The sequence below is a fragment of the Chrysemys picta genome, chromosome 10, assembly GCF_011386835.1.
Source record: "Chrysemys picta bellii isolate R12L10 chromosome 10, ASM1138683v2, whole genome shotgun sequence".
Lineage (NCBI taxonomy): Eukaryota > Metazoa > Chordata > Testudines > Emydidae > Chrysemys > Chrysemys picta.
In genome coordinates this window covers 17,526,531-17,551,573 of record NC_088800.1, presented here as the reverse complement: position 1 = coordinate 17,551,573, position 25,043 = coordinate 17,526,531, and the positions used below count along the sequence as shown (strand labels likewise).

The 25,043-nt window shown below is 38.5% G+C and overlaps 1 protein-coding gene across 2 annotated transcripts in view; it reads left to right on the top strand.

The window, feature by feature from the left end:
- EFL1 (elongation factor like GTPase 1) overlaps positions 1 to 25,043 on the top strand; it is a 151,078-nt gene that overhangs the window by 49,684 nt on the left and 76,351 nt on the right. For both annotated transcript variants that reach the window (XM_005307231.5, XM_065559341.1), the window contains exon 15: positions 1,277 to 1,412. In XM_005307231.5, coding sequence (XP_005307288.2) covers positions 1,277 to 1,412 — 136 coding nt within the window. The remainder of the gene's footprint in view (positions 1 to 1,276; positions 1,413 to 25,043) is intronic.

The window sequence follows — 25,043 nt, the reverse complement described above, 5'->3', positions numbered from 1 at the left end:
AACCCGTACTGACTTTAGTTAAAGTTGGAATTGGTAGTGCTCTGAACTTATAAAACACAGGCTCTACATGACTGAAGTTAGACACCCAAAATTAGAGGTCACTTGAAAATTTAGCTTCTGTGGACATGGCGTTCAGACAGAACATCTTGCAGTGCATTGTTAACACTAATCCTTCCCTTCTATTTCATAAATACTGTCTGGGCTGACACAGAAGATTGAAGAGAAAATGTGAAACTTTTCCTATTTGGTAACTTTCTTCTCCAAGATCTTCTATTCCAGTCCAGACTCTATTACTCTCAGACCCTCTATCTCCTTATATTCTAATATCTTTTAAATATGCTTCTGTGAAGGTGTTCTTTGACTGTTTTTGAAATTTAAGCTATGTTCAGAGTTAACATCGTCAAAATAGTTTGAGTACTGTCTCCATTGCTAACTCCAATATCTAGACCAGGGGTCGGCAATGTTCGGCACGCGGCTCACCAGGGTAAGCACCCTGGCGGGCCAGGCCAGTTTTATTTACCTGCTGACGCGGCAAGTTTGGCCGATCGCGGCCCCCACTGGCCGTGCTTCGCCGTCCCGGGCCAACGGGGGCGTCGAGAAGCGGTGTGGGCGAGCGATGTGATGGCTGCGGCTTCTCGCCGCCCCCATTGGCCCGGGACGGCGAAGCGCGACCAGTGGGGTCCGCGATCGGCCGAACCTGCCACGTCAGCAGGTAAATAAAACTGGCCTGGCCCGCCAGGGTGCTTACCCTGGCGAGCTGCGTGCTGAACGTTGCCGACCCCTGATCTAGACCAATAGAAGATCTCAAGAAAATGATTAGGAAGAAAATGTTTCCCTTTGCGGGGGAAAATACTAGTTAATGAATTGTGTTAAATTTTGGCTTTTGGTATTTTGGAACTGTGTTCATATAAGCTAATTTATTACTTATGAAAATATTTGTGTTATCCTTAAAATAAAAAATGTTCTGAGATAAATATGCTCTCTAAAAATTAACAAAAGTAACAAATTATATTATACTCTTGCTACTATGTCATTCTAACAGTAATTTTTCATGGGTTCCCTGTATGAACCCTGTTTCCCCACAAGTTTGATTTAGAAATCAGTGTTAATCAAATTATTTTATCAGAATTTCTTCTGACAGATAACTTTGTTAAACTAAAAATGCTGTAGGTATGTATTTTGTCAGTTCTGGAGGTCTAGAGTCACCTCAGAACCAAGTTAATAGCAATTACTTAGAGATAAATATCCAACACTGATTATTTTTCTCTGTGCCTAGTTACCGTCAGGTTGTTCTGCTGCAGATGATCTGCCATCAATACCTCACATGGCTTGCTGTACATTAGAGAATCTCTATTTGCTGATGGGAAGAGGACTGGAGGATCTAGAAGAAGTGCCTTCAGGCAATGTTCTAGGTAGGACTGTGTTAATGGTTCAGTTCATAGAGCCTTGAATCCTGAGGTCATTAAGTATATAAAAGATGTAGAAATCCTTCAGATCTGATTAAAATCAATAAGAAATCAAAGTTTTAAGCTAATATTTAACTTCATGGTTTAAGTGGATTGAAGATGGAAAAAGGACTAGGCCATTTTAATTGCAATATTTGTGACCCTTCAATTAGGAAGGGGGAAAAATGCATCAGTGGGAGAAATCAGTGATTGAAAGTTAAACTGGTCTGAATCCCTGTTTATATTCGATCCTGGACCACTGCCAGGAAAGCATCACCATCAGGAGGGACTAATGGCAATGTTAGGGTCCAGTGTTTCGTGAACTGCAAGGATTGGAAATGCTTTCCCCACAGTGGAAAACTTGTAATCCCAGTTTTCTTGTGGTGTGGTTTTTATCATTATTATTATTATTATTAACTATTTGTGTTGTGGTTTGGTAGCATCAAGAGGCCCTTATCAGGATTGGGGTCCATTGCGTTAGGTTTTGTATACAATCATAAAATTACATATTTCTGCCTCAGAGTGCTTACAAGCATATTGTAATGTCTGTTTGATATTGGTTGCTAAAATCATATCATAGTTGACTTTTTTGAGGAGGTAGGAGGGTAGTTAATCAAAATGGTATTTGGAAATTATTGTGATTTTGAAGGTTGATTATCTCTCAACCTGTCAAGACTGGAAATACTTTAGAGCAATACAGATTCTTTCCCAATCAATAAACTTTTCCAAATCCTCATCTCAGACCAGTGATAGCTAAGAACCATTCTTATGCCTGTGACAAATTCCCACACTCCTCCCCCCCTCCCCCACGTATACTTACTTCTTTGAAGGATAAATAAGTTGCCCTAATCCTTTTGTTCTGTTCAATTCTGAATGTTCAGTGCTGAACATTTTGCTTTGGTGCTTCAGTTACTGACCATTTCCTGTTACTTATTTCTTTTATTAATTATCTTTTTACCTCAAAAACAGCATTATGTTCATATGATCCTTGCCTTAATTTGACATTATATTTATGGTTTTCCTTCAAAATTTGCCTGCATTATAGTAAAACTTAGCCTTTTAAAATCTATAAATTGATTCATATGAAATGTAAAAATAGGTTGCATATTGTGAATATAACAGACAGCAATCTGGTATGGTCTTTCATCTGTTTATATTACTAAAGGGCTGTATTTTTAAAACAAAGGTATTAATTGATATGTCAGAGCACTTGCATGTTTAAACTGTTATGTAGTATTATTGATTCAACTAACTTTTCATTATTTTGTAACTCTTGTATTAACCAGCATCAGTAAAATATCAAAAGTCATATTTTTGTAATAGAAGGCTTAAAGAAAAATAGAAACCAGTTTATAAAAATACCCATATGATACTTAAGAGTGTGGCTTATAAATTCCAGATGTAAAATTCTGTCAGAAAAACAGATAAATACAACATATGGCTAGCTTGAACAATTCATGATTATTTGGTGACTGTATTTTGTATAAAAAGTACAAGGTTCACTTTGTGTGACTCATGAAGCTCAGTAAATATAGCACTTCTCACATATGACCTCAGCTACAAAAAGTAGGAGGTCTTGAAGTGATTTAGTATAAAAACAGCTCATGCTCTAGAAGTGAAACTGTTGATAATCTAGCATTTAATACCAGCCAATGTTAATCTAACTATGGTTGAAAGTGGTGAAATTAGAAGTGGCTAACGATCTCTTAATATACATCAGCTTTTTGTGAAAGCACACATGTATTTCTAAAAATAGATGTTTGCTAGCTCCTCATAAAATCTGCAGGAAATTAAATTAAGTTTCCAAATCTTTAGACCTATCATGGAAACTTAAATCCGTTCCAGATGTTTTTAAGTCATTCTCCTTTAAAGTGCTGCAGAAACATCCGCAGACACAATATGATATTAATCTTTTGTCACTGTTGAGAAATTAATGAATACCAATAAACTGCATTTTTGTCCATACTTTCCATGATTATGTATTTTGAGGACCATTTAGTGTAGTGCTAGGAAGTAACTTTCCTATGTTGTGTAGATATTTAGTCATATAGCAATGTAAAGATGGTGTGTTACTGTTTCGACTAAGGGTGTATTTCAAGGAATAAATGTGTCCTACTAAGTGTAAAAAGCTTCTTTCATGTAAGGCATTGATCCTGTTCCCTTCCTTATTAGAACATTTCCTAAGTATCAGATTTCTCTAGTAAATGATAGCTAAAATCCATCATTTGTAGAAGACATTAGCTAATCCTGTTTAATACTGCATATTTTTGTCCTTTGCAGAAACGTGGTGATAGTTAATTATTTGTCTTTATTCCATTCAAATGCACATTGTAGTTATGGCTTGCACATCATGGTATATGACACCTTCTTTCCAAGACCTACACAATACCCCATGGATATATAGTTAAGAACAGTATATTTTTAATACATTTAGTGTAAAACAAATTATTCAAAACTGCATGAATCCAGTGCATTTGAATAAAGCACAATCATCTAAATGAGAACATAGACTGAAGTAGCTTATGTTATATGCCATATTTTACTCCATACTTCCCCCAAAACTGACTCTTTTGAGCTGAAGACAAAGGGAAGGCAGGTGTGAACTGACTGCTCTTCAGATTGCTGCTGGGAACAAAGACTTAGAGTGGACAGAGAGAGCAAAAATGGAGGTCAGAGAATCAGGGCAAGGTGAAGTCATGGTTTCTGCCAATATGAATTCTGTCATAAACTTACCTCTCTCATGCTAACCTAAAGACTTCCAGATGTTGTATTACAGTGACTGTTAAATGCTTCCCTGTTTTTGAAAAGGAAAAAAACAAACCTCTGTTCATATTGGGTCAGGTGCTAGAAGAAATAACCCCTGCTCCAACTTTTTGTACTGCAGTGTGTGTTCGTTTTTAAAAATTAAAGAAAGGTTAGTATATACTGGCTTGAGATTGGGTTCCAGTAATCTAGGCATTTAACCATGCTCATCACTTAGTATCACATTCTTATCACTGTGTATTGCCTACTTCTGTGTCTAGATCCTCAGCAGCTGGTGCATGTGAGGCGCTGTCTACACTACGGACCTTATAACAGCACAGCTGTACCGCTGTAAGGTCTCCCATGTAGCCATTCTTTGTTAGCAGGAGAGAGAGAGCTCTCCTGCTGGCATAATTAAAGCACCCCCAACGAGTGGCGTTAGCTATGTCAGCAGGAGAGCCTCTCATGCTGACATAGCGTGTCCACACCAGCACTTTTGCCGGTGAAACACACACTGACTGACAAAAGTGGTAGTGTAGACAAAGCCTGAGTTTATTTACAAGCATCTTATGTTAGAGTTTTGTACTGGATCTTAGTTTGAATATGGTAGATTGCCCTTTTTCGGTTAAAAATAAGTGAATAAATATACACACAAAGTAAACACAATGAGTATGAAATATTTAAAAGAACAAAACCAGCTCTTTCAGTGTTGATCTGACCCATAAAAAATGGTTGATTATAACTGTCATTGCTATTTACCTTTGTGCAGTAGGCACCCTTAGAAAGGTTTGCTGGTCTGAAAGTCTTCTGTTTCCAGAAAATTCCTAATTTTTTTTTTTTTTTTTTGTTAAGGAATATTTCTGGAACCAAAAGAAACTTTCAAAATGATGGAACTTTATTAAGTTCACCCATTGTATAATGCGCATCCGGATATGCTGTTTTTTAATTTAACTGAAGTGTAGATCCTTTTAGAAATCTGAAACATCCCAAGCTTTGTCTGGATTTTATGAGCAAAATTATTCTTTAGTAGCATAAGATCAGAATTGGCACTAAAGCAATTAAGGCTGTTAGCCAAAATATTTACTATTTCACACTTTTAGCACACTTACATCTGATCTCTGAATATATTGACAAATGGGGTTGAATTAATACTTATCTAGAACATGCAAACTGAAGCATCATTAATAATCTGATGTCATTTTAAGCATTTTCAAAAGAGTTAAAAGCCCTATCTGTTTTCTAGTTTGTTTCTTTTCTCTTCCTATAAAGGTACATTGTTAATTTATGTAGCTTGAACAAACACCTTTTCTGACTTCTCAATGACAGAATGCAATATCTTCCATATAAAAGGAAACGTGTAATAATTGCTGGTGCTAGGCTTTTATGACTGCAGTTAGTAACAGTGATTTCTGTTTCAAAGCCAATTTATCTTTCAGCTTCAAAGGATGCATAAGTGCTTTCTCTCCAGCCATATAAGGAAATTACTTGTAAATTATCTAGTAAATTAAGGAAGCTGAGTTTTACCCTTTGTAATTAAATTATTGCCATATGGAATATGCAGTTAATCATGACTGCTTGTTTCTCTTTTTAAAATTTACTGTATAGTTTTTACTTTTTCTGCTATAGGTTGTATATAATCGAATTCTAACAAGTCACAATCTCTGCCAGGTCCTAATGAGCAGCCTTGCATTGCCTTTTGGTTTCTAATCAGATGTAATGGCCAAAGAAATTGTTTGATGTGAAGGCTATATAAATGAAGCTGGAGAAAGTGTTCACCTATTGGTCACTGCATTCAACTAACTTTTCCTTGACAAATTATTCTTTTTATAAGTGTTTAAGAATCTGAGAAATTTGGGGTTGATGTCTGTAATGTGCAAAAACTTCTTCCTAGGACTACTGCAAGGAACTTTGCTAACAAGACAAACTTGTATTCAAATAACAGTAAGGTTATGGGTTACAACACAGACAAACAAAATCAAAGAGATTCAGAGTTAGGACTGAAACTCCATTCTCAATCCTTCCCTAATATCCATAAGTGTTGCAGGGAATTTCAAGAGGTGGGTAACGTATTTTCTTCTGCTATTACGTAGAAGTAGAAGGGTATAAGGAGCGAGATCCCACTTTGGTTTTGTTAATTTGTATGAAAACCTTACTGTTAAGAATGTTCTTCTGTGTATATTTACCATTTTTCATAGACCCTTTCTTAAAAACTCTTACAGTAGACCTATTTCCATGCATAATCTATCCTGATAGAAGCAAAATACCGTTTCACTCAGTGTATCCACCTGCAATTTGCAATTTCAGTTCTCCAAAATCTGTTGGATGAATTATCGATTTCTGCATTGTTTCTGGTTAAGAAGTTAGTTATATCTTACCGTGAGAGTAAATAAAAATGTTTCTGAGGTCTCTTGGATAAGAGTGTGGTCATTTTGAACTACTTGCTTATCAGGAGCTCTGCTTTCTTATGTGGAATGCTCTTTCTCTGGTGACAAAAGCATTTGAGTTATAAACTCTGTGGGCTTGTCTATATCGCGCAGGGGTCGGCAACCTTTGGCACGCGGCTCGCCAGGGTAAACACCCTGGCAGGCCGGGCCGGTTTGTTTACCTGCCGCGTCCGCAGGTTCGGCCGATCGCGGCTCCCACTGGCCGCGGTTCACTGTCCCAGGCCAATGGGGGCATCGGGAAGCGGCAGCCAGCACATCTCTCGGCCCGCACCACTTCCCGCAGCCCCCATTGGCCTGGAGCAGCGAACCGTGGCGAGTGGGAGCCGCGATCGGCCGAACCTGCGGACACGGCAGGTAAACAAACCGGCCCGGCCCACCAGGGTGGTTATCCTGGCAAGCCGCGTGCCAAAGGTTGCCGACCCCTGATATAGCGTGTTAGTGTGCACCAGCTGGGGTATAAATTCCTGTGCATGCCAGTGTGTTGAACACTAACTGGCCATGTGGACCCTGCTGGAACATACTAAAAGTTCCCTAATGCGCATTGATGATTGCTTGTTTCAAACCGGGCTACATCAATGCGCATTAAGCAACTTTGTACACCAGCAGGATCCATGCAGCCAGTTGGTGTGCAACATGCTGATGTGAACTAACGTACTATGTAGACAAACCCGGAGATTTATATGCACTAATGATAGTGTTAGGTTTACAACAACAAATGTGTATGTGTGAAAAATTTCTTTTGTCAATAGTGTGAGTGCTACCGTAATCAGCTAATTACTTTTCAGCTTTCTCCTCTGCATTTACTTCCAGGAGAGGCCCTGTGCCAGCAGTTAGATATTACGATCCTACTTGTACTCTCTTGAATTGACAAAGTCCTCAGAAAAGACTTGGAAAAATGCACTTAGGAGTTATTACTGTATTAGGATACATATGTTTTCAGGGCTATTGTAGGCAGTATGCATTTAATTGAGACTGTTGGCTGAAGAAAACTAAGAGCCATTGAACTGAAGTATGGAAAAAAAATTAAGTTGGGCTGAAAAAAAGCCTTGACCGGAATCCTAAGACACTGAAAAATCTCTAAAAACCAATCATATAACTCTCAAAGTATTGTCTTATGAGCAAGAGGTAGAGTGTTTTGGATTCTAAATCGGTCTCTTATAAATCATTATTCAGTACAAGATGTTTTAAGGTCCATCCTGTACCCCTTTTTGTTATAGCCACTTTTCCACAGATATTTCTTGATTACCTCTCTTCCTTTGCCCCTAATTTTTAAAGGACAGGGCAGTGTTTACCTGACTGCACATATGCCCTGTGCTTATCATTGTAGTATGTGTTTTCCACTTCCCAGAAATTTCTTCTGAAGGTTAATTCTTATTTCCACATAACAAATCTTTTGACTTGCCTTCTTGGTGCTCTGAGCCTTTTTCTTAGGAAAGAGCTGTCCATATCTCTTCTACGTAAAGCATGCCCTAAAGTTCTATTTGACCCACAAATAGGGAGGGAGTTAAAACATTATTTTATATTTTGATTGTTGCAGCAACAGGTGTCTCTAAGACCACTGTAAGTAGATGAAAATTTTTTATTTTTTGCCACATCACTTGGCCAAATACCGCCATCCTAAATGTGTTAAATGTCACTTTGGCAAGAGCATAATAACTTCTTGATGTGGGGCACCAGTCATTCAAATCGACAAGGTCTTCTGGATGTGGATTTATCCAGCTTTATCAGTTGGACCTGTCAGCTTCCAAGAACTTAATTTAGCTGGAAAATGTTTCAAGTGGTACATTAAGGTTCGTCCACCTTCTTTGGTATGCTGCTTGCTACATCACTTGCCAGTCCCTACTGTCTCTGATAGAATGGGAGAGCCATAAAACAAGGATGATAACTCTGTTAGTTAGTTTTTCTAATGCTGCATTCTTCCCTTCCCCTTTAAGACATGCTGCTTATTGAGAGAGATTTAATGGACTTGTTTATTACTTTCGAAGTTCTCTGACAGGAAGTGGGTCGGCTGGTACTTACCCTTGATAGATGTTTTCCTTTCTGGTAGATGAAGTAATTACCATTGTCAGTCTTCTCTGTCTCTTCTAGGATGGGAGAAAAGAGACCTGTGACAAACAATCACTTACAAGCAAGGTTCCCTTCTGGGTCTTTGACCTTGCAGAGTTGCATATAGAAAACTGTTTATACACAGTTGTTTTGAATAGGCCATTTCTGCATCATCTTAGAAGGCTTTTGTTTAATGGTATTTAAACATTTATTTATTTTTTGTCTGGAAAGCTGATGTGCATATTCACCCAGTGAGAGGGAGACTGAGGCTTCCTTTGGGACCCCCATTAATTTCAGTGATTTATTTCTCATAGGTAAGGCTAAGATCTAGTCATAGGTATTGTTAGTAAAAGTCATGGACAGGTCATGGGCAGTAAACAAAAATTCACAGCCCGTGACCTGTCCATGACTTGTACTATATACCCCTGACTAAATCTTGGGTGCTCTGGGGTAAGGGCTCCAGGGGTGATGCAGGTGCTCTGGGATGGGGGCGACGCAGGTGCTCTGGGGTGGGGGCCCCAGGGGTGATGCAGGTGCTCTGAGGTGGGGGCGACGCAGGTGCTCTGGGGCAGGAGTTCCTGGGGGCGCTGTGGGCGCTCTGGGACAGGGCGGCAGCACGTGGCCTGGGGGCACCGCTGGTGCTCGGGGGGTGGGGGACACACACACGAATGTGCAGTCCAAGACTTTCGCTGGTGCTCTGGGGGGTTGAGGAGGAAGGCGCATGATGGTCCTGGAAAGTCACGGAATCCGTGACTTCTGTGACAGAGTCGCAGCCTTACTCATATGCAAAAGAGGAGGATGGTTTTGTGGTTAAAAGCACTGGACAGGAACTTGAGAGATCTGAGTCCAGTTCCTGGTTCTGCCATAGACTGTGTAAATTTAGGCAGGTCTCATAATCTTTCTGTTCCTGAGTTCCTAAAATGTAAAATGAAGTTAACAATGCTACTTTCCCTCATGTTGTAGGGATACTGTACGTTCATGAAAGTTTTTAGGGGTTGAGTCACTGTAGTGATGAATGCCATAGATAAGACTATTAATAAATTAAATTGAAATAAAAATTTAAGGATCAAAACATTAGTCAAGCCTATTTGCTTTTTGTACTTACCAAAGGTAAATGTGCATTTTTGAGAATTTTAGAATTTCTATATCATTTTATAGACATGTGGCTAGAGGTTATATTGGTGGTTCAGTGGAGGTGTTGGCTCAGCTTCTGAAAACAAACTAAGAGCTTGTTGCAGCCATAGAACTATCAACAGCTGTGTAGATGGCATACCCTGAAATAGTCATAGGGGTTGGGATTTGCAAAGGAGCCTAAGAGAGTTCAGCACCTAAAGCTGGGATTTTAGTCCCACTTCCCTTAGGCTCCTATGTAAATCCCACCCAGAATGGTCTGATTTTTCCCAAATATTGAGGGAGTTTGGCAATGAGTTAAAAAGAAAATTAGCCCCCCAATGCCCAGATCCCCAAAATCCTAGGTGGGAAAGGTGAATGGGATGGGCAGGTTCCAAAGATCAGCTTTATTTTCTACATTAATTTTTTTTTATTATATTGTGAAAAGTGACTATGAAATGGCATCTCAGGTTTCCTGTTTGAATCACCAATTCAATTGCATAGTTATGCATTTTACAAAAAAAAATGTTTTCTTTCGAACTGCCAGTCTTGGAGGCTCAGTCTAGAACTTGAAAGTCCAAATATTCAGAAAATTTAGGTATGCTATTGTGCGCCTAATTTTGCATGCAATTAGTGGTTGCATGTACAGATGGCTAAATGAGCTGGTTACTTAGCTGCCCTTGCGTATATAATGTGTGCAGTCTCAATAAGTGAATGAATAAATTAAACATGTGTCCTGATACTTACACCTTTAAATATTGCTTTTTTAAATATTTGCAGGTAATCCTTTTAGATCTGTATGCCTAAATTCATCCTGAACTGACTTTCTGCAAATGTCATTTTATGCTCCTGCATATTATAGTGTAGGATAGAAGTGATGAAGTATCTTGAACTATGTTTTCACAAATGGTGGCAATATACAGGTAATGCAAAAGAAAAAGGGTGTTTGAAGATCCTAGAACATGAAACTGTTCTCTTAAAAATCTAGATAGAAAAACTGTAATTTCTACCAAATACAAAAACATTATTTTAGAATAAAACTGTAAAATTCAAGAACTACTGGCATTTCATCTTGATAAGTTTCATATTAAAACAACTGGAGAGCAGAATCCAGGACACTAGTAATCAAATATTTACTATCACAGTACTATCATTTACACTGGCATCATCTGGTTGCATGAATTTAGTGAGTTCATTCAGTCCTGGTGTCTTAAAATTCCTCCTGTCCTGTAGGGCAGTGTGAAGCGGCGGCCAGTATGTCCCTCGCCCCGCGCCGCTTCCAGCAGCTCTCATTGGCCTGGAGCAGCGAACTGCGGCCAGTGGGAGCTGCGATTGGCTGATTTAAAAATGTCTAACTTTAGTAACTGCAGATTAACATCCTCCTGAGATACTAGTGGAATGGAAAGAGTGTTATAATATGATATGACTACATCATCTGTTTTTTCCCCCCCCAAGCATGGACTCAGAGAGAGAGAAGACACAGCCACGCTCCAGAATAGCCAGTAGCCTGGGCACACTGCCTGATTCAGAGCAGGGACTTGAACCTGGGTTTCCCACATCCCAGGTGAGTGCCAAAACCATAATGCTACTGGCTATTTCTGGGGTGGGAGGCTTTCATGTTTTTTCCAAAACCTTTTGAAAGGTCTCGTTTTTGTACTGATGTAAAATGGAAACAGATCTTGAAATCACAGTTTTTTTTTTCACAAAACAGAAATCTGGTTTTCCAGCCAGCTCTATTTGTAGCTTTTTCTGAAAATGGTCAGAATCTGGGATTGTCTAAGCTCCTCTGGAAGTTAGTTTGACAGCCAGATCCTTTCAACTGATAGTACTTTGCACAAGCACAAAGTCAAATGGAAAGAAACTGCATTGTTTTCGTTATACTCTTCCTCAACTATATTGATACAGACAAACTTTGGAAAACATTGTAAGGCAAAATAATTAACCAATAACTTAAACCTAGTTAATTTTGTTTTAATTTTAGATACTTTCATTGGCTTTGTTCTAAAACTGTAGATATCTAAATCTTTTCAGTCCTGGTTTCTTGCCTATAATTTTACTATATACTTCAGCATCTCGAAGGGCTGCCCATTTCTTTATTTTTATTACACAAATAACTTTCTTACTGGAAAACTAGGCCTTTAAAAATGCAAAAAGTTTAATTTGAGAATCATAAGCATATGCCAGCTATATAGTAACTGTGCAAACAATAACTCTTTATAGAATATGATGCCAAGACATCTTTTGCTTGAGGTAAATGTGTGGATTAAATTAGACTAGCAAATAATGATTTAAAAAGAAAAATAATTAGCCAGAAAACTTCCTGATTCAGTATGGAGTCTTAAATATAAACATTTGTTTTACATTATGTTGTCATATAACATGTATTCACCATTGTCTATGAAGCTAACCAATCTAGAAAGTGTATTTTTATTTAATTTCATCATTAAGCATCTTCCTGCATTTGAGGCATTTGCAACACAAGAGGGCTTCATTGTACCCCTTTCACATTCCGAGAACCCATACAGGTGTTGCCCTATCTTATATGGAATTATCAACTGATTCCGCACCATACCTGACCATTTTCTGGTCCTCCTTTGGTCTGGTAATCAGTATAGGAGAGAGGTCCCTCTCTTGTCAAGAGGTCAGCATGTGAGGAAGATAGCTGTGCTATGTTTCATTCTAGCTGCAAGAGGCAGCGAATTTGCAGAAAAGTTAATGCAGCCTGAGACTCTAGTAAATTTTGATGATAATACTACCATAAAATATAGACTGCATGAAACAGTACAAAATGTTTCCTTTAAATTGCAGGAATCATGAAATTGGGGCTTGGGCATGGCTGTTCATGTTTTCATTTTTTCTCATCCTGATAGTTAGTGTTGAGCTAGCAGGTATTAGTTAAATTTTTCAAGCCTTTTATGGTTGGCACTTGGTGGAAAATAGTTTATTAGTAGCCATCTTACACCTTCTGAAAACAATATATTGTCAACCCTGCCCTTGGAGTTATAAAGGAGATCCCTGATTCCTGGACTATATTCCAGTTGCATTATAAATTTGAGTTAAAACGTACACACTTTATGGGTCTAACTCCAAGACAAATGCCCTTACTGTCAACGCTAATTTACAGGAGTTGTGGATTATCCCATTGTGCCTGCTCATGGCCCCAATAGTCGAATCCGAGCCCCAGAGCATAATTACATAACTTTCTTTCTCCTCTGTTGTTTTGCCTGTTATTGGGGAAGACAATATCATTAGTCTTAAAAATCAGAAATGCTCTCGAGCTGGTGAGAAAATCGACTAATTGATGTCTGTGGTCGCACCCATTGTTCTTTGCAAAGAGATGGTGGCCAGATTTCCCAGGCCTATGGTCACCTTCTCAGGAAAAACAGAGGATGGCTTATCTACCTCTGTTATGTTCTCTAGTTCATCCTTGAGAATATCACACCGATTTGGCATCTTGGCTGATTTTGTACCCCTGTATGGTCTCCAGCTCTGAGAACCCCAGAAAGTTTTGGCATAGCTGGTAGACGCTGTTAAAAAGATATGAGCATTTCCTCCTCCTCTTCCTTCAGCTTCCTTAGAATGTAGAGACACAGTTTATAGGTTGTCCCTTGGCCTCGTCCTCTACTCCCGCTCTCCACCACAAAGCAACCCAAACCCTGACTCTGTGTACTATCTTGCACATTGTCCATCTACCTGTCCCTAAGCTTGCCCCTTCCACCTCTTTCTGATCCTGCCTTTTGTGTATGTGTGGCCTTTTTGTAGCTGTGCTATAGTCTCATCAGCCAATGAGGAGCTGAATATAAGCTGTACCTAATGAGTTATGTATATCCTGTCTATGCCTGACTTTCAAGTGTTCCTTGGCTTCCCCACATCAAATTTGAAAATTCCACTTCGATTCTTAAACCCTTAGCCAGGTTTCCCAAAAATAGGCATGATCATTTATGGATGCCCATAGGTCCTGGGAATGTATAGTGCCCATCATTTGAAAAATCACTGAAGCACCCAAATAGAAGTCAGGTGATTTAATAGGACCTAGATGGTCATTGAAGTGCTTAAATTGTTTTGAAAATGTTGGCCTTATTTCTTAAAAAGAGGAGACAACTAATACTTTATAATAAACCCAGAAATGGTACTTAAGTAACTTTTCACCACACCTTTTAGATTTTTGTAACTGACTGATATTCTTTCTGAGTGCCCTGAGAATAGTAGTACATTAGGATAGCCCCTACTTTTTTAAAAATCTGTTTGTCTCTCCCTGTTTTGGCAGGAGAGAAAGAAAGGTAACAAGGGAATAGGTGTGGATAGGCTGATGGTTGCCCTAACATGCCAGTCTGGCTACAATAACCGCTATACAACAGCCAGGCATCTCCCACCCTGGAAACATCTGCTGTACTAGGGTCTTGTGCTACCACTGAAGCTTCTACACCAGAGGTATTCGCCAGGAGGGCCTTATGGCTACAGAGTGAATCCCTTTGAATTCCTCCTCTTTGGTCACTAGGACTGTTAAACTCAGCACCTATTAATAGTGCTTAAATTCACTCACAAAAAGGTGAAACAGAAAACGGTATAAATGAATAATTCATTACTGAAATATTTAATTTAAATCTCTTATGCAAAACATGTAAGTTATCTTGTTGGCTGGGCAATCTTTATTAAATAAATATAACTGGACTGATGATGCAAGTGCACAAATAAAGACATTAACAACATACAACTAAATTTCATTTCTATTATGAACACAGGGCAGTGAATTAGTTTTAAAAGCAGTATTTGCCAGGTAGGAAAAGACCTTTAGTGAATGAAGAAATTTTGCTTCCATGAGAGTAGGGAAAACAAAGGAGAGTACGATTTTTTTTTTTATTACACAAAGTAGATGATCACAAACATTTATAGTTGGAGTTAGTTACAAGAATTTTTAAGAAGGGTTTGTCCAAATCACAAATTACTGCTATAACAGGGTTAATATGAGTTATAAAGCAATAGTAAGTTCTTTTTGGAGGAACGTGGTTGGAGAAGCAGGGAAGGATAATTGGTTGGTTTCCATGTCAAAACATGTTTGTTTCTCAGCAAGACAGAAGAAAAGTACAAATACAAATAAAACCTGGTAGTTTTGTAACCTTTGTTTTGATATTTTTGTGATTTGAGGAGCATAAAAATAATTTAGTCAGCTGCCCCCTAGGTGACAGTTAAAAATTAGATTTTGATGTTGGAAGAGAAAATAAATTTGGCTCACAAGCTAAGAGGTTGTGCCAGGGCATGCCCACATGAGGAAAAACAGGAAGCTACCATGTACATCTGCTTCTTAAAAGCATTTTGGCCTGGAGTTTATTTTTCTTGTTGCTGTCCTTTAATTGGAAGCAAAATGCATTTTTTTCTTCTGTGATGGAAGAAAATAAGTTTGTCATCTTTTTGATTCAGAAACAGTTTTGTTTGTGGTGATGCATAGGATTTATTTTAAGCAGGCAAAAAAAAGTGATGACTTGGTATTTTTGTGGTGAATATGAAAGTCACAGTAATGCTTCATAGACTTCAGAATGCATGCTATATTGCCAAGTGATTTAGGCTAAAGGCTGATTAGAAACAAAATAACATATTTCTGAAAACAAAACTTGACACTTGTAAATCAGTACCAAATATTCAGAACCTCATTGCTATCTATATATCTGTCTCATTGTTGATCTTTTTAACTTGTATATGTACCTCATGCTAGCAATTTTTGCTTATACAGTTAGCTCACAACAAATATTAATTCAAGGCGCAATAACTTAAATACTTAGTGTGACTTTGTTTTCCAGGGAAAAGTACGTCACTTCTCTCAGTTGCAGCATGTATATCAGCATACATAAATCGAAGGGCTTGCTGTATACAGTTCAGAGCAGCTTTTGCAGCCTGGAATTCAGAGAAGTACATGTACTGTATTTCCTGGCTGATATACCACAGTCATGTTCTGCTGTATGCTGACATACTCAGAGATAATCAGTACATTCTTATAGCTGTTTATGGATGTGGGGTTGGTATATTGCTGAGTAAGTTTAAGAGGAAAACTCTTGCTAAGTTCTAGAATTGTGAGATGTGTTGCCTAACTAAGATCTGTTTTAGACACTCGTAACAGGCCAGGTGATTTTCTGATTCTTTCATATGCAGTTATTTGGGCATGTGAATTTTTTCGAACTGTTCTGAAAAACAAACCGAGTTTAGTTCAGTTCTTTAACTTGCTATAACTGGGGGAAGGGTCCTGTTAAAAGCAGAGGACTAGAAGTCACTTCTATTCCCATTTCTGCCACAGACTTTCTGTATGACTGTGGGCAAGTCACTTGACCTTTCTGTGCCTCAGTTTCCCCCATGTGAAACATAGTCGGCCTTTCTTCTCTCATGTAGCTTTGCAAGGTTTACTTGTTTTGTAAAGCACTTTAAGATTCTGGAATTAAAAGCCCTTTAGAATTGCACATTACTAAGAAATCTGGAGTTCCCATAATTCTAGATATACCTTATTAGATGGCCAGTTTTTGTTGTTGTTGTTTAAAGGTAGGCACAGGATGCTATAGGCAGTACATAGAGTAGTATGGCTATGTTCATTGCAGGGTGTCGAGCGAGTATTTTATCCCTTTGGGATTTCTTCTAACAATTTGGGAGCTTTTCATAAGTAGCCTTTGCTTAGAGCAAAGAGCAGCTGCAATCCGTGATGCCATTTTAAAGGCCCAGAAAGGCTTTCCAGGATCAGTGCCAACTAGCAAGTGTTACCACCTTCTGTGAAAGCCCTAGGAACAGTCCTGCTGTCACACCAGCCTTTTATTCCTGTGCAAACGTTTGGTGGACTAATTTTGCTCTCTGAATTGGTAATGTGATTGTAAAAAGTAGCCAGCTTAAAGTGATTCCCACTGTATGGAGTATCTTGACTCAGCCTCGATTAATGAACACATGAGGGCAGTCTTTCTCAAGAATGTTATTGAACAGAGGGGAAAACAGTAAAGGAAACAAAGAAAGCTGAAACCTTTGTCTTTATTTCTATAATATTGGCAATTTTTGCTAGTAGCTGCTTGCTGATTACAAAAACAAGAGGCATAGCATTTTGAACAGGTGTATAACATTGATAATATTACTGGGTTAAAGATACATAATTGAATAGGTTTTGTTATTGAATGGGTTGTATCTCTGTTAAGTATCAGGGTTATCCAGTATCTTTCTGTGTCTGTTAGCCTCCCATCTGAGTGCAGTTTTCTATAAATGTCATGAAACACTAAATTGGTCAAACTGTAATATATTTAGATTGCTGTTTTAAACCAAAGGAATAATCATAAACCTATCATTTGAATCCAGTTTGCCTTTTTCTTAAGGCTTTATATTAATGCCATTGTCTCAATTGTATATTTCTAGTGCAGTGTGCTCAGTCTTTGCTCATTTAAATTATTGTTCTTTGGGTGCTGATAGTTCCAACAAGCAGGCATGTCACGTGTGTTGCTTATTGGGCATTGTAGCATAGTATAGTACATTGGTGGTAAACTGGTATCCAGTGCAATTAGAAATGCATTATGCTTATCACTTAAGTTTTATGCTTCCAAGCAACTGTCTGTTTCTACCATTGCTGCATATTATTGTATTGATAATCAAATTTCAAAGGGTTTTATTTTATAGACTCCATTGCAAAAATGAAGAAACAAGTGTTTTATTACCTTGTGGTTGTACCTAATGTTGACATATTATTTGAATATAAGACTTCAGAGAGGAGGAAATGTAAGAGGTCTTGAAAGTCAGAGGCATAATGTCTCTAATAGTCTATTTCTTCTATATCTTTTGTACAGTAATAATGTTAGTATAACTTATTTTACACTAACGTTTCTGAAAGTTATCTTCAGCGGATGTAAGTTGCTGACTTTAAAAAAAACTTAATTAAGATTAAGTAAGGTTGTGTATCACATTTTGAGAGCTTTTAGGAAATTGTGTAGTTTTCTACAGTCATGGGCCTTGCCTGTTTAAGATTACCAAAGAAAATACCACTTCAGTTTAGTAACTTTTTTGTGAATAAATTTTCATATAAGTTGTTTCATTTTGTTAGCCACCTGGAATATTCTAGTTTTGCAATTTACAGCTATCCAAGTTTTTATAAGCACTGCTCTAATTTTCCAGGCTCTTGTGATGAGGTCATAAAAACTTGTTCTATTTCAGCTCGGGGAAAGCTTTTTATGCATTACTGTTTTTTTAAATAAAAAAGCTGTGTAGGATCATTATAAACGTAAGTAATATTACGGTTCAAATGGCCAAAGAACTTTTAAATTAGTTCTTGCTGACTGTTAGATTATAATATGCAAAAGTTAAAGTTAGTAACTTTTAAACTAACATAAAAATACCACAAAATATACAGTGGCAAAAAATTGTTAAAGCTAAGGATGCACATTTTTATTATTCTGTAATACTGTAATGTAAGTAGGATTTGAAAAATCAACTTGCCTAGAGCAAGTAGTAATCTTTCCTGGGCAAGTGCTATCATCTTGTGCTAGGGTTACCATATTTTAAGTGTCCAAAAAGAGGACACTCCACGGGGCCCTGGCCCCGCCCCAACTCCGGCCCCGCCCCAACTCCAGCCCCGCCCCAACTCCGCCCCTCCCCTGAACGCTTCACCCCCCCTGCTCCTCCCCCTCCCCTGCTTCCTGCGAACATTTGATTTGCGGAAAGCCTGAAGCAGGCAGGCAGCAGGTAAGCTGGGGCTGGGGCGGGGGGTGGGGAGGCACGGCCCAGTCCGGCCCCCCCAGCCGGGCCCCCGTAGCCGAGTGGCTCCCTCCGGCAGCTGGCTCTGGCCCCAGTGTCTCCAGTCCGGCTCGGCTTGGGCCCTGGGGCGCCGGCCCCGGTTCCAGCCGAGGGCCCCGGGCGAGCGGCGCTGTCCGGTGGCCGAGCAGTCCTGGTCCCAGCGGCTCTGGCCGGCTCAGCTCGGGACCCGGTTCTGGCCGAGCGGCTCTGGCCCGGCCCCGGCAGAGCGAGCACCCGACGGCCCCAGTGGCTCCAGCCCGGACCCAAGCCCCACGACCCCTCCCTCCCTATTTTCCCGGACATGTCCGACTTTTTGGCAATTCACCCCGGATGGGGATTTGAGGACCAAAAAGCCGGACATGTTTGGGAAAATCCGGACGTATGGTAACCCTATCTTGTGCAGAATTTGAGCTTTCGTTTAAAATAATATATTTCTAGGTAACCTTTCAAATACGAACCAAGTGCAACTGATATTGTGGAGTCTGTGTGCAAACAGCTCTAATGCAATACTGATTTGAGCTTTTCCTAGCAGCAGCAGAGTGAAAACTGCCTGGGCTTGCCACTGTTCACTGCTGTTATTCATATGCCTCTGGGCAGCAGTGACACTAACAAGAATCAGCTCAATTTCACACCATTGCTGCTTAGGCAAGCTGGCAGGAGACAGCACTGCAGCTATTGCGGTGGAGAGGAGGACTCAAAAACTAGACTTGTGGGAGGTTAGAGTAGCAGACACTCCCTCTGCCCATCTTGCAGCAGCAAGAGCAGGTTTTGGAGAATTGGGCCTTCAGATTCTCAGACTCCTACTAGTCAAAGACCACAAAAGATGGAGTCCTGAGCAGGACTCGGGGACAACCCCGACAAAGGAATCCCAGTACACTATCCTTTCCCAGCAACTGCGGAGTGAGATTTTCAAAAGCACTCAGCATTAGCCTAACTCTGTTTCCACTGAAAACAAATGAGAGTATTATCATTGACTTTAGTGGTAGCAGAGTTGGGCCAGTGCTGAATGTTTTGAAAATCCCACCCATAGTTTCTAAAGCAGCTTATAAAACAGATTCTTGAGAGGTACAGATTATTTCATTGTTGAATTTTTCTGTTTAGAATGTCAATTTTTAATAGTGTTTTCTTTAAAGAAAACTATATCTTCATTCTGTTGCATTGTGATATAAGTAGATTTATTTCTGTGCAATGTACTTTACATGCAAGAAAAAATTAGGATGACTGTCCGGAGAATTTTCTAATGAATCTTTTAGGCTGTAAAGAGATCTGCCAAGTGATGGAAGTGCCGTTGCTTTTGGACATTTGAAAAATGCACTGGAAAAAGCATTGCTTGAATGTGGACTATAGTCATTAATCTGTGTTTGCAGGAGATGGGCTAGGTAACCTAGTAGGTCATTGCTATCTCTATTATAACTTGCTGTGCCTGGTCCACACCAAGACCTTGTTTACACAAGGATTTTTTTTACAAAGGATCCCACCATTGTTATCACTAGTGTCGTTCCACCAATGAGAGTGGCAGTGTATGTATACAGAGTGCTGGTAGCTGTTGGCATCTTAACCACTGTATTGTCTAGACCTGCTCTGAGCAGCATTAAATTACCTGGGCAGGAATGAACACACACACACACACACACACGCTTTTCTGCTTCTTCCATTGTTATCGAGGGGGGGAGTGTGTGCGCACCCAACTGTAGCAGCAGTGGACATATTTAAGAAAAAAATAATATGGTAGCTACTGGGTGAACAGTGTTAAAACCATGTCAGCCAGTACAGTCTTAAAACTTTATTTTGAATCACGGGCTAATCCTAGTTATGGAAAAGACTATTAAAAAGTATATAGAAATTCCACACCTTTGTACTTGACCAAAGGAAGGAAGTTGTTTTGTGGCATGTTTTTTCATCATGGTTTAACAAAAATTGTTGTTAATGAGAAAATACAGAAGCAAGTGATAGAAAAAAAAATAAAGGAACAGAAACTAGTTTAACTGGCTAATTTTATTTTCTTATTTAATTTTTTTTCAAATGTATCCTGTTATGTGTAGTTCTGGGTTTAGCCTCTTCTTATTCTTTCCCCAAAATACACACAGACGCCTTTTGTTAGGACCTCATTATAATTAACATTTTAAATCTTTTAATATCTACCTTTTTATCATTGGCAAGTTCCATTAAATCAAAGGCAGGTTCAAAAGGCCTTATTCTAAAGAAGAGGGGTCACTGCTGAAAAACAAAATCGGTTACTTCCTAGGCTTTTTGCTAACAAGCTTAAATACAGCTGCTGGAAGAATATAATCCCCACTAAAGATCAATATAGACAACCACCATACAGCAAAGATGGGGAAATGGTGTAATATAGTGGGTTTAAACAGAATCTTACGAAAGCCACCTTGAGAATGTTCAAATTACTTGTCCAGTGACCTATAGATGAGGATGTAAATTTTGATGGTTTTTCATAGTGGCTCTCAAAAGTCCATAAACTTAGCAGCAGATCTTTTGAATATTGAAAGAGATACAACTTCCATGACGACACCTGGTACTTAATAATTTGAGGAAAACATTAATTTTTAAGAAGAAGTAGACAGTGCTTGTTGCCTTATATTTAAGAATTCCTCTGAGACTAGCCAACCAAGTTTATGCTGATTACATATTCTAAATGCTCACAGGTGTTATAGAAGTCATTGTCATTGTTTTCAATAATTTTGACAGAAGTAAAAATAGAACCATTTACAGCAGTCTGCTGTGGAAATGAATATACTCCTGTTAAGGAGAAAAATGCAAGTTGAAGCCTTCCTGCTTGTAGAGAAGAGGCTCACTACAATGCAGTCTTGAATGCCTTTAGATTATTTTGATATTTCAGACTGTTTTATTCAAAAGTTTCATTTAAAGGAGTTACTCCTCAGAGATTCTGAAAATTGTATCCTAAATCTATATGTGAAATAAATTCCACAGTAGTTTTCTGGCTTCAGTAATATCACTTGTTTTTTCCTTGAGTGAAATGTTAGTACTATTGCTATTCAATAAATGAGTCTTCTGTGTAGCCATGTGTTCACTACATTCTTGTGATGCAGTTCTGAAGGCTTCCATCTGACTTATCTTAGATGTTTGAAAGTTTCAGAACTATATCTGCCTCTAAAACTGGAAAACATTTATCAATGATTGGTGAACCTCACTTATTTCAGTTCTGGATTCAAGGGCATCAACTAGAATCTCATGTAACTATATACTGATTGTTGGTGCAGCTGAGAAATATTGCATGATGAACAGGGAGACCTCAATTTAGTAAGTGAATATTTTTGAATGTTTGCTGTTTCTGTGAATATTTCTGCCTACAAACTTGTTTAGCAGAAATAGCTTGGGAAATGAACACACCAGGAGTATGAACACAGGCAATCTAGTTTTTCAATGGAAAAATACTTGCAGAACATTTGAAGTATTTGCCCAACTGTATTCCATAGTAACCGATCTCTGCCATGCCCCCTCCTCCCCTTTACATACATCTACATCCTCCGTAATGTATTCATGTGCATCTGATATCCAGGTAAGCACAGTGATTTTTAACTCGACCCTATCGCACTTGAGCCATTAACCTTCTATTTTTCAGTGAGGCTCGCACACTTAAATGTTTGGAGAAAACATTGTTATGCATCGAGAATTCTAGTGTTCTGTGTAGAATAAACAAACTGGTTAAAATGATTAATAAATTATTATATCTCTATTTCATATGCAGCAGGTTAAAAGTTAATACTAATGTGCGAGTATTATATTTTAATAATGGCTTTTTTAAATCTAAGTGAATAAATGAAAATTGTACCAATATATATGTTTTCCTTTTTATTTTTATTTTAAACTAGCCAGCTCAATTCAATTTGTTATATACTCGTGGTGGTTATTCCAAACCCTTACTGACAGATGATTTAGTTGGAATTATATCATCCAAATGAAACATGGAAAAAAGGCACATTTGTGAACATTAATGACAAAACTCAACTCTGGTGTACTGCGATTGAAGTCAATGTATCCACACAATGGAATGAGTTTGGACCAATGTGTCTATTTAAAAAAAAAAAGCCTCAGCAAATATGAAATAAGAGACACCATGAATCCACTTAATTTTATCTTAAATGTGTGATTGTTACTGAAAGAAAATCCTTGTAGACTAGAATTCCTCTTCTGCTTTATATTTAACAACTATGAAAAATGCAACTTTATTTTTATAGTCTTATTTTAGAAGTGCTTTTTATTTTAATCAGATGGTGACATCTTTACAAACGTCATCTACAGTTCTAATCCGCTAGTGCTGCTACATCTGTTCCAATTCAGATATGGTTTAATTTCTATTAGAGGAAGTAAGGCCTTTACTTTCATTGCAGAGGTAATCAAGTGATGTATGGTAAGGTGGTTATAAAGTGTAAATATCTACTATATTATAGTGCCTGGCTTAGTTAGTAATTTCTTTTTCGTTTTTTTTCCTTCACTGAATAACCCAGAGAGAGAAACCGCATATTTACTTAGTACTTGTCAGCTGAGGCATTTAGTAAGACATGACAATGGAAAGGCAAAATTCAAAGTGGAGACTTCCTTTGATTAGGTCCTGGAATTGGTCAATTTAAATAACTTGTGGTCTCTACATCTCGGACACCTTTTTATATTCCTGTCCATCCTCCTACCTGCAATTATGTTTTATCTTGCTACGTAGAGTGTTCCTTCTCTTCTTCTTCAACTTGAAAGAAAAGAATGTGCTTTTCCCAAAACATCTCTAAACTACATTAACCATCTGCTCTACTCTCCAATGTATTTTTGGCTAATCAAAGCAAATACAAAGAGCAATTTGTCTCTAATTTCTGATGTTTAGGCAGTATCCCTTTATTTTGAAAGATGCCACATTTTAATTTGCTCGGCAAATTGGGAGAGGTTGGATGCAAAAATTAAAGTGTTTGATCACCTCAATATGCTATTCTCACTCCATTCATGTAAGCAGGCAGTGCACCTGTAGTGCGGAAAAATAACTTCTGGGAATGGCCAGCCTAAATTTTGAAGGTTTTATGCAGTTTGCCCTTTAGGTGGCTCAGTTCATGCCTCTTAACTAATTTCTCCTTAACCTTCCTCCCTTTCCTGGTCCTTCATTTATCCTGAAATCTGTCTCAGCCTATGCAGTTCTTCATGAATCAGGAGTTAAATTATTGGTCTTTAATTGCTAAAATTCTGTATTCCCTTCTAAGACCCTGGTTTTCAGGTCTACACAAAACTCAAACTCTTGAAGACAGTTGTATGTTGAGCCCTAGTTGCATAAATAATACTGCTCCCTGTCTTTGTGCTTTTCAGTTTTGGAATATAAAACTAAAGCTGAAGAGGAACTTTTTGACTAAACGTTTTTAAATGCCAAATTTATGAAAACCAAAACTGTTTAATAAAAGGTATCAGTTTTACAAAAATTTCATTGGGAAGATTTTTCTAGTCCAGGATGGAATTTTTGGTAAAAATGACCCCACCTCAGTCAGCCAGTAGCTCAGTGGTTGGGGCACTAACCTGGGATGTGGATGTACTCTGCCTGACTCAGGCCAGACACTTAAACTCATCTGTTAGAAACCACTGTTTTATCAAGTTTAGCACAGAAATTCATCCAGTTACATTGCTGAAGAGCCTCACAAAATCATAGTCTTAAGAGTATATTTGGTTCTGCCTTTCTCTACAGGTGCCAATAAAATATTCTTTATTTTAAATCAAATAATTATGATTGGAGATTTGGTTGGAGCAATTGTATTTAGAAAAGTTGCAAAGAGGCCTATCACAAGAGAGTTAACAGAAATAGTTAATTGCCTGACTGTAAGATCATGGACATGTGCTGCCCCTTTACCAAACAGTGCTATAGCAGGGCATGCGAGGGCCCCTGTGGACTTTGGAAGAGCTGAATAATCTAAAAGGTACAAGGTTCTATTAGAGTATTTATGACTTACCTTTATATTTTACATTTTCTACTGGAAGGTTTTGCTGTTGATGAGAGAAGTATCTTGCAAGTTTAGAGTGAAAATTACCATCTCAACTATGGGTTTTTTTTGTTTTTTACATGATGCATTTTTAGAGTATTGATGTTGGGCAGTAATTTAGTTTACCTGCAATAGAAAGTACTTGTGCAATGACATAGCACCTGTAAAATTCACAGTGGTTTACAAAAATGGTTAATTATTATTATTATCCCAACTTTACAGATGGGAAACTAAAGGAGGAGACTGGTCACACGACTTGCCCAATGTCTCCTTAAGAGAACTGGGAACAAACCCAAGATGATCTGACTGTTGCCATATGCTCTGAGCCATGCTATTTTCCATTTAATATAATGTCATGGAGTTCAAGGCCAAAAGGGATCACTAGAACTCCTGTATATCACAGGCCACCAACACCACCCACATACCAAATTTAACGACATGCAATGTCAGGAAAGTGATTGAGAGAGAGAATGCCTGGTACCACCTCAGAGCACTGGCCAATCTTATCCAGTGTCCAATCTCCAGCTGTGGCC